General features: G+C 30.8%; 1 protein-coding gene across 1 annotated transcript in view; it reads left to right on the plus strand.

Moving 5' to 3' along the window:
• Positions 1-7,651, plus strand: part of deltaCOP (coatomer subunit delta) — a 13,089-nt gene extending 5,438 nt beyond the window's left edge. The window contains exons 7-11 of the mRNA XM_014425999.2: positions 895-1,060; positions 3,596-3,743; positions 5,224-5,335; positions 5,793-5,997; positions 7,266-7,651. Of these exons, the coding sequence (XP_014281485.1) occupies positions 895-1,060; positions 3,596-3,743; positions 5,224-5,335; positions 5,793-5,997; positions 7,266-7,355 (721 nt within the window). The 3' untranslated portion in view covers positions 7,356-7,651. The remainder of the gene's footprint in view (positions 1-894; positions 1,061-3,595; positions 3,744-5,223; positions 5,336-5,792; positions 5,998-7,265) is intronic.
• The last annotated feature ends 3,450 nt before the right edge of the window (positions 7,652-11,101 follow it).

The raw sequence follows: 11,101 nt of genomic DNA on the forward strand, positions 1-11,101 counted from the left end.
CTGTATGATATGAAATAAACTATTATAGTTTAATAAGGAAGAAATTGTGTCATTCACTAAATCCATTTAATGTTAATATTACGTGTTATCTTCTGTGTGAACCCAATTTTAATGACAATGAAGATAGAAACAACCTGTATATTTAAAGGTTATTTTTTGTAGCCTCTAAAACAGAAGCTTTTAAAGTTGTTGGTTGTTCAATCTCATTTCTTGCAGATGTTTTCAAGGAACAGCTTTAAAATGCTATCAATTCTTTTAAACAGAAATAAAATTTCACTTAAATCAATTTTTCATTGTTACACTTATTGTTTTTTCTTACCCTCCTCCTTTTTTGCAAACAAATACAATCATATTCTCTTTGTTTATTTTTTAAAAGTTAAAATGCATTAAATTCTTTCTCTTCCTTTTATTTTAAAATATACTATTTTTAATATATTTTCCTGTGATAAATTTAAATAAAATGATAGATTTATAGAAAATTAAACTTAAAATTTAGTTCTCTAAAAATCATTAAATTATTTACATTTGAAAATTCAATCACTGAAAAATTGAAAGATTTATAATCGAAGGATTTTAATAGTGTTAAAGATTGATTGGTTGATTTCTTGATCATCCTAGCTAAACTCAGCTGTTATGTGATCTTCAGTATTGCTTTCCTCGATGAAATTATTGTCCTAATTGGTCTCCTTAGTATCACATATAATTGTTTGCATTTATCATATGTTCAACATTCAAACATTAAATATCTCGTATCATAGATAATACCAATTTAGGAACTCCAATGAGTGTGCGCATTTTAGAGGTGTCAAATGTACAATCTACAATCCTATAACTATTTTAAACTTCAGATTCTGTATTTTTTGTCTTACATTTAAGAATTACTTACCTTTTCAGGGTCCATCTAAAGCAGGAAGAAAAGCTGATGGTTTCTGTTGGGAAGGATGGTGGAATACAGAGCTTTGAGCTCCACGGTCTTGTAACATTACGGATAACTGATGAAAAATATGCGAAGATAAAAGTATATCTCGACAATAAAGATAAGAGAGGAATTCAGTTGCAGGTATTACTTATTTTAAATATTTATATTATTATTAATTGATCATCAAATATTAAAATATTGTTATTATTATTATTATTAAATATTTGATTTAGATATAGCTAACTTTTTATTATTTAAAATGAAATAAAGCTTCCCTCTATGATTGTTTTTTCCATTCCTAAAAGAACATTAATTTCCAATCTGGCCTTGATGTCATTATATCCTCAACCTTTACCAAACCTTTTTTCCATCCTCACTACCTGAATAGCGTGTTTTCTGGCTCTTGCAAACTGTCTGCAGATAAATACCAGTTGTATTTGTGAATGACTATGTCATTACATCTTATTATATTGTCCTATCATACATATCAAGTGCTGAAGATGTTCTTGTCATCCCTTACATTTCTTAGTCTCTACAAATTAAGCTCCTGCCATTTCTATTCTGTGTAGGTGCTTTCCGATTCCAGATCCCAATCATTCATCTAATCATGGATTAGACATCCTTAGCCACACCATCCATACATTGGATGTCGATATTATCTTTAAGCACTTCTTTAGGGAGAGGGATGTAATCTCAACATCAGACCTTCTTAACACAACTTCAGCTCTTCTGAGACAATTTACTTTAATGCAGATTACTACATCAGGATCCATAAATGAGTTCCATTAACTCAGAATTAATTCACAGTCACCAGAGCTCTTTTGGACAGATGGAATATTTATTTTTTTGATAGTTAAAGAAAAAATTGATATTTTTATGTATGATATTACCATCATCAACATTTGGTGTACAATGGTACTGGTAGAATTGTGATATTTCATTGCCAAATAACTTGTATATTCCAATGTTATGGGTTTGCTGGTCCCATGAAAATCTCTTTAATTTGTATGAAAACAATGTACTCCGGTCTTGATAAATATTGTTTGGTTTTTTCTTTCAATAAATGTAATCATCTTATTAATACAAATTTCTTAGTCAAAATCTGGTCAACTTGTAATGCTTTTAAGATAGGAAGAGGGAAATGAATGAGAGTAATTGTTTCTACAAATTATGCTATTTTTTTGTTAAATGTTTGTTTAAGTTGGTTTTGATAACAAAAAATTTCCTTTTTATTAATAATGGGTGCCTAAGAGATTATCTCATCACTTAGCCATGTTGATGGGGTTTTGTCTACCAACACAAAATCTAAGCTACTAAACCAAGATATAATTTAAGACATTTTACCATAAGGAAGTAGTGATGCAGGTCCTTGTAAAGGTGGATCCACATGTTGCCACGAATTGTCCCTCGCCACGAATCGGAGGCTTGTACAAATGCTCTGTAAATAAAGAGTGGGCCATCCTCATGTCAGTGTTATTCAGAGAGGCAAGCATGGCGGACGTATAAGTGGTTTCAGCCATTGCACTGGGATTATATTATTTTTATTACAAAAAAAAGAAAATGAAAGGAAATTAAATATAAAACTTATTATAAAAATTAACTACAACCTCCTAACAGCTCTCTGTTGCAACTAGACAAAGAACAATGGTGGAGATGCTACACGAGCGCTCTCACTAACTCCTTTGATCTGTGTCCAAAAACCGACTCTCGACGGATCGGCAACAAGCTTAGTCCAACTCGTACAAGCCACCCATCCACATGCTCGTGCATGTCTGAGTTCGCCATGGCTTGGCCAACATTTAGATGGCCCTTAAGCATCAAGGATAGGAAAGAGCTAATAATAACCTTATCAAGACATGGAATAATGCTATTGATAGGGTAATAAAAATTGTTTTAGGACTGTGGATTTATGAAGACGGAACAATCATCAGCAGTAAATGAATATTTAAATGAAATTTACACTCATATATATGTTAACCCTTTTTTCAAAACTAAGAAACTTCTATAACCTGTGGTGACTTCCATCATGACGATGACATAGCAGTCTCAGAAGTCCTAACTAACATAAATTTTTGGAAGTATTGATAAATAAGGCGATAAAAGCGAAATTAATGAGCAAACTATTCCTTATATCACTAAACAATATATGCTTGGCTTAGTCATGGACAAGACTCCTCTTCAAGGATTGAATCTAAAGGAAATAACTGCTTATTTAAAAAAAAAATTGTTATTTTTTTATTGTTCTTACTGTTTTTTTTACATTAATATTAATATGATTTTGTTATTTCATACTTCTTATTTTGATAGATAATTTGAATATCTTATCAGTATTATCAGTAATATTGTGCACCTTGCTTAACAGTATTGAGCATCAGTGTCTTGTATGTGTCAAATTATTAATTTGATATATTTAAAAATAGTTTAATAAAATCTGTACTGGTAGGCATGCTCCCCCAACATAGATTTTTTAGAGATATCCAATTCTGGTGGTATAGAATGAGATCAGACCAATTATTAGAGTAATTCAGAATTGTAATGATTAGTTAATACTTAATAAAATATGTAATTGTATTATGTAATGCATATTCTTTGAGCTATATAATTAATTTATTTATTTTTTTACATTAAATACATTTTGATTTTTATGCTATCATTATCATTAGTTTTGTTTTTCAGACGCATCCAAATGTTGATAAAGAATTATTCAAACTGAAGTCACAGATCGGTTTGAAAAATCCATCAAAACCATTTCCTTTAGGGACTGATGTAGGTGTTCTGAAATGGCGGTACCAATCTCAAGATGAATCTGCACTTCCTCTTACCAGTGAGTAATTTTCTCTTAATTCATTAGTTATATACATTGAATTTAAGTTTTATTCATTGGTTTAAATTCTTAAGTTTTAGAAACTGAAATGCTTTGAACCATTATCAAATTTATAATTTATTCGATAAATTCTTAACAATAATAAGAGACTGACTAAACCTAAAATTTCTGTGCCAACTGCTTACCCCCTCTATCCACTAATCCCATCTAAAGACAATTCTGCTAGGTTATCTTTAATGCTTTGATAAATTCTTATAAATTATAATTCCATAAACTAATATATAATAAGCAGTGGTGTAATGTGGGTGTCAGCTGCCTAGGGTGGAGGAACATTTTGCCCCTCCCCCTTTATCTCGATATTTCAATTTAAAAGATTAAAATATACAGTAATTTTAAAAAATTTTTTGCCAAGAACTATCATATTTTGTACAGGCTACAAAAAAAAAAGTCATGAAATAAAATTAACAATATATTATTATTTATTGTGAAATTTTGACATGCCCCTCCCCACTATACTACACCATTGATAATAAGATATGTAGCTTAAAAACATATTCCACTTTTCTAACATGCTACAATCCCTTTAAATCTGTAAATGAGACAAGAATTTTTCAAAAATATTTCTGTTATATAACAGTGGAATAATCATTTAAATTCAATTAACAGTAAATTGTTATTTGAACCAGAACTAAAAAAATGATACAGAGGAGTATCATATAAAAAATCAACCCTATTGAAATGGATTCAGGGGTTAAACTTCAACTGATGTATACAACAGATCATACAAGAGAGAATAAACAAAGTTATAGCATCATAAATAAGTAATTACCAGAAAATAAGAGAATTAATGAGAATTCCCCCTTCCTCTGTCCCTCCTCCCCCTTCCCCTCTCCCCCCCCCAAAAAAAAATCTAAATGAACACTGCATGTATGTTGCTTCTATAGCTGTTGCAGTGAGGGGGAAATGAGGAATGAATGAGACATACATCTTAGTGCACAAATCGCCTTGATGACATTGTAAGGTAATAGCCCCTTGATGTGATTGGGCACGTCACCTGCCTAGCCAAGAGGGTGGGCATGACTTGGACATTGGGGTCAGAGGTAATGAACTCATGGCTTGTAGTCTAATTGCAGCTAAAGGGGAGGTTGTGATTGTTGAGCATATGAGTCCCTGGTTGATCTGTTTGGAAAGAGAGAGTAATGGATTCAATTCCAACCTGAGTAATTTAAATTTTATTGTGGTACTGTATCTGGAAATGAGACTTCTAAGATTGCTCTCTACTTCCCCATTCACCACTAATACCAGCGTTATTATAGAAGCATTATTTATACTTATTTGTAGGCATTAAAAGTTGTTATTATTATATTTAAGAAATGGTTAGCTCTTTATCAGTTTGGATTTTTAGTAACTGACTCTCAGTACTAAATGACCACCAATATTCAATAAACTTCATTATAATGGATTTTTTCATACTTTCCAGTAAACTGTTGGCCATCCGAAAATGGGCAAGGAGGATGTGATGTCAATATTGAGTATGAGCTCGAACATACTCATCTTGAATTAAATGATGTTACCATCAACATTCCATTACCGTAAGCATCTTATTACTTTAAATATTTTCCAATTCATATGTCTTAGATTACATTGCTACATTATGTAAACAGTAACTTTGACCCCTTGCATTTCCAATTGGTTTAGTATATAGAATGTAAACTATTATTTTTCAGTTTTTTATCACATATCTTTACTTGAAACTTATTATCTAAATATGAACTAAATTATTACATTAATAGGTTCAATGCTAAAAGTCCTTTAAATATGATAAATGAGTAGGTAGATTTTTATCTTGAAAGAGTTTTTGATTACATATTTCATTAGATACATTGATTTAAAAATAGCAAATATCAAGATGAAATTTAGTTAAATACAATATTTAAAGGTAATTTATGAAGCATGTATCAGCATTTTCTGTCCCACATAAATGAGTTGAATGAACTTGTGTGTGATCAAAATATTTTAGTTAATTTTTTTTGTGGTTTGTTTTTCCAGTATTGGGTGTTCTCCTGTAGTTGCTGAGTGCGATGGTGAGTATAAACATGAGTCTCGAAGGAACTTGCTCCAGTGGGTGCTACCAGTCATAGACAGGAGTAACAAATCGGGAGCAATGGAGTTTTCGGCATCTTCTTCAATGCCCTCAGACTTTTTCCCTTTGACAGTATCTTTTACAAGTAAACAGCCCTATGCAGATCTAAAGGTTATTATTTTATTGTTTAATTTATTTAATGTTACTTTTTCTTATGAATACACTGGAAATCGCTTATAAAAATGTATTGGTTATTGCAGAGGTTCCCAATCTTTTTTGGTTTGCGGCTCCCAAAATAATTGAATTTTTTCTGCAGTGCCCTTCATACTTCAGGTTTTTTCTAAATTCTAGAAAAATTGGAAACCTTTCCTTTTTAAAAGCGATTACCCGTTTAACAGTGAAAAATTAAAAACAGATACTTCATATTTTCCTTGGGATTATATATAATATCTAATTTCAACTATTCACATGGGCATGTTAAGCATGGGTGGGAAAGCCGTGCTTGTGCATTAGCCGTTTCAAAAGATGCTTATTAGAAAGAAAATAAAAGACTCAAAAGTTGCTTAATTCTTGGAATTTTGCCAGGATTCAAGATTGTTTGCGGAAAAATTCGAGAATTGGAAATTCCTAGAGAATTGCCAAATTGTTAAATTGAAAATTTCGCAGCGCCCCGGGGAGTTAGTGTGACTGATTTCCAAACCAATGAATTTTAAAGCCTTACCAATTTATGCATATTAAGGTATTTAGCAACCACGGTAATAATAACTGATTTTCAAATAAAGCAATTTATTAGTGTTCGGTAACAATGATTAATTTTAAAGAATTCCTATTCTACATTTACATAATGTGAGTAGTGATTGGTTATAATGACGATTGACTTATTTATATTTGACGATGTAATGTTAATATGTTTTTTTATTTCCCATTAGGATTCTAGGTAACTAATTAAATACAATTGTTTAATGGAAGATTGTTGATTGACCGTGTGTATAGATGAATGGAATATGGTCTGTGTGCGGTAAAAAAAAAACAAATAGTAGAATTATACTATTTTATTGAGCCAACGTTTCGCCCCACGTTGCAGGGCTTCCCTTTCCCAAAATGGAAAACAGTCCTGCCCATGAACAGTGTATGTTCTGCAATAATCAGTATTTCTTCTCTTCAGTTAGAACAGTTCCACCTCCAAGGTGGACTATGAAACTTCAGAATGCATTAAGCTGAAGATCTTTAATTTGAATGTTTTCCCTCGTACCCCAATCATCTTCAGTATTGTAAATGTCGGCAACTATTTTTCATGATTTTATAAATTTATTATTTATGTTTACAAATCTGTTTAAAACAGCAGCTACATTATTAGCTTTATGTAACAAGATGGAATTATATCTTATATCTTCAATTTTTTTAACTGAATTTAATTCAGTAAAGTTTTCTTTTTTCAGGCTGTCGAAGTTCTTCATGTTGATGATGAAACTCCTGTTAAGTTTTCAAGTGAAACATTGTTTTATACAGAAAGGTATGAAATTGTATAAAGAAAAATACAAAATATGGGGGTCATTTGATAGCTTTGAATGAATATGTGTAATAATTGTTACTTATAGTGTATTAATTCATTTATATATATATATAGCTTTCTATGTAAATTAAAATATAATTGGTTTCTTTTATTTTTATTTCTTAATGAGTCAGTATTTCTGAATTATGAGTATATTTTTTAAAACAAAATCAAATTAATGATTTCAATGAACCTGGTTCAGAATTTTATAAATACTATTACTATGTATAGTTGTGAAGTTTAATTAGTGTTAAATATATTTTAAATATTGGATCAACTAATTTATTCCTCTCCCTTTTTTTCTCAATGGTATTTATATTTGTGGTTTAGTGTTAATAAAGGAGCAAATTTTTTTAAAGTTTTGGGTAGGTATTTTTGATAATGGGGATTACAGATTAGTCACTCCTCACTTAGATGTAATTTTAAATAGGAGCATGTAACTTGCTTATTATGGGAAAAATCTTATTAAAACGCCTCTATCCAATCCTTAATTTAAATCATCTTATTCCTGACCATCAGTTTGGATCATAGAACATCTCATTCTACAATACAATAGTGCCATCGTTTGGTGGATGTCATATCTTCCACATTGGAATGTGAGATGTACTACATGGGAGTCTTTCTCAACATTGAACAAGTTTTTGACCAGGGCTGCTCTATATATATTTCCTATTAATCTGCTCCTATCTCTCTGATAGAACCTTTAAAGTAAATCATGAATTCACCTAGATCGCCGCCTTACCTACAATCACCATATCAACATCAAACTAACTCAAACCTACGAAAGGTTAGCAATGCTATATCCTATCCTAAATAGAAATTCCAAATTAAAACCAGAAACAATTGTTGTTATTTTTAATAAAATTCTCAAGCCATTGCTGATGTTCTGCTGTGAAGTCTGGGGAGCGGCATCCTTTATGAAAAAGAAAAAAAATACAATCTTTTCAAAATAAAATCCAAAGAATGCTCCTTGGTTCATAGAAATATCCAATTGCATCAAGAATTCAGATGGAGTCAATAGAAGATTACATCAAAAAATGGTCCATGAAGTTCCACTCCCATTTACCGATAGTTAAAGGAGCAATGACCTACAACTTGGGAAACCCGAAGGCTGAAGCTCAGGCTGCTGCAGGACATACTGTTATAAATTCTATATTTATTAATTCTATTATTCACACTACTACTATTTCATTTATTTATTTTTTTCTCTCTTCATCTTTTTTTCAAATTAATTTGTTTTGTTTTTTACCATTAGAGGGCAATTGTTAGTTTTGTTAGGTCTACGAGATTCATTATTTTTTGTTATTAATTTTAGTTTTTTCTTTTATTAATAAGGATTACTTTTATCTATTTATTTTATCTTATTTTCTTTTAATTATAATGTATATAGTTAGGGGTGTCTTTTATACATGAGTATACCCCCCTCATAATCAATTGTTAAAAAAAAAAAATTAACAGTTATATCAACCATGGAAGGCCCACCAGGCTGATCTGGTATTAAATAAATAAAATAAAGTAAATCATAACCTAGCCTACTCATCTCTCTTTCCTCAGCCTGCCAGTGTTCCTCGAGGTAGTATCCTGCTTCTCATTTCTTATGATCAAGGTTTATGCAGCTGATATCCCAACCTATCCTAACCGTTCCTAACTATGTATGCTGATGACACATGTACTGCCTGTTAACAATGACCCTACTACTGTATCATGAACTCTGCATCCACACATAACAACCATTGAAGAGTGTTGTCAGAACTGGATAATCAAAATAAATCCTATTAGATCACTTTTACTCTCTTGCCCTAAAGTATCTTTTTTAATATTCCACCAAGCCTATTGAACAGATTCATTACTGAGATTCTATCTTGACAAGAGACTTACTTAGAATCCCCATCCTAGACTGAAACGACTAGGAACTGCTCGTAGATTCCAATGACTACAACATACTTGAAAAACGCTCTAAACTTCCCATTTAGTACAAAAAGCTTTAATAAAATATGAATATCAGACCTATTTAGACATATTGAATTGAACTTAAGGGCTCCATTAAACCATCAAATTCTTCCCGCATCCAATCCTTACAATCCAAAATCCTTGATGCTTCTTATTGCGTCATAAATAAACTCATCAATGAAGACCTGAGCATCCCATTTGTTGCAGATTTGGCCAGAAATAGGTGTACATTCTTTCATTCCACAATCCTTACCCACCCAAGCCCATTAGTTCTTAATCTCTCATACTTAACTATCCTTGATAATCCTCTGAGTTGAAAAGAAGATGGCCACAGGATTGTCTAATTTAAAACAATGATTGAAGTATCACCTTTGGGTAGTTCCTTCCCTATGTGATCTGAAAAATTTATCACATTTACTTATTGTATTTTTCTTTTTATACAGTTGTAAATTTTAATAAATAAAAAAAAATTCTGGCTTTCCCTTCCTTCATCAAAAATTACTGCTAATTTTACTTCTTATTCATAACCTTTTTTTAATAATTGCTTTACATTTTGGAACGAGCATAGATCCCTTCAGCTGACCCCTTAAAGCAGCTTAAAAACTCCTCTTAGAGCCTTGGTAATAATTATCACCAGTTATTTAAATTGACTTCTAAATTATGATTTAGCTCATTTGGATTTTAATTTTATAATAACTGGAATTAAAAAAGAAACCTGAATTTTGAAAATCATACCTAATTTAGGCTTATGATCACTGATATGCTGTGGTAGGTAAGGTATCAAATTACACCATCAACCAATGTATTTTTTTTTATTTTATAATAAAATGTTTTTAATATAATTAATAGTTTGAACTTGTCATAATTTAGTTTCTGATAACAAAATATAAATGTATTTAAGAGAAAAAAGTAGGTTTTTTTTTTTAAAGAGATTTGTTGTTATAGCAGGAAACATACTTTAAATGATGATTAAAAGCTAGATATTGTACTTACATGTTTCTTTTTCAAGTTTTTTAATAAACAGAAATTTAGTAATGAGAGCTTCTTGCTAAAAGTGATATGTTTCTATCTTATTTATCCAGAAAAATGACTAAATTTGAGAAAATAAATATCTGGGTCTCTATGGTGGAAATCATCCTACTCTCTTTGCATAGAGAGATTTGGATTCGATTTGTTGTAATGTGAGAGGAACATCACCCTGTCTGAGTTTTGGCTTAGTTTGCCTCCAGTGGGGGAAGCTTTCTACTGATGATCTGGATGCTTGTTGATTATGTTTGTTCAAAAAAATTAATTAGATCCTGTTATCTATTTAGTTTCATTTCTTAAACACAAATTCGTCTGAGAATAATGACTTCACCCCTAATATTGTAAATATAGTATCTTAATTCCTACATAAGGTGAAGATTACATCTCTAAGTTAACCTATGTGATAACTCTTTAAAAAGTAAATAGATGATTACTGGATGGATTGGAGAGTATTCTACACCTGCTACTACTATCAGGAATAGTTTGGTCACTACTAAGAATAACTTGTGATCTTCAAACAGGTACAGTGTTTTATTTTGTCACTGACTAATAAGGACCATATTAGAACTTTTCTAATAATTTATTTTGTTGTGGGAGACAGGGCTTATGAAAATATAATGAGTATATTTTTATATAGATTAATAACTGAAGCCCAGATTGCTCCAGGACATTCTTTTATTTATAAATTTTTAATAAATATAAAATTAATTCATAGTCACACTACCTCTATTTACTTATTATTATTAT

This window comes from Halyomorpha halys, unplaced genomic scaffold, assembly GCF_000696795.3.
Source record: "Halyomorpha halys isolate HHAL.00 unplaced genomic scaffold, Hhal_1.1 Scaffold543.1, whole genome shotgun sequence".
NCBI lineage: Eukaryota > Metazoa > Arthropoda > Insecta > Hemiptera > Pentatomidae > Halyomorpha > Halyomorpha halys.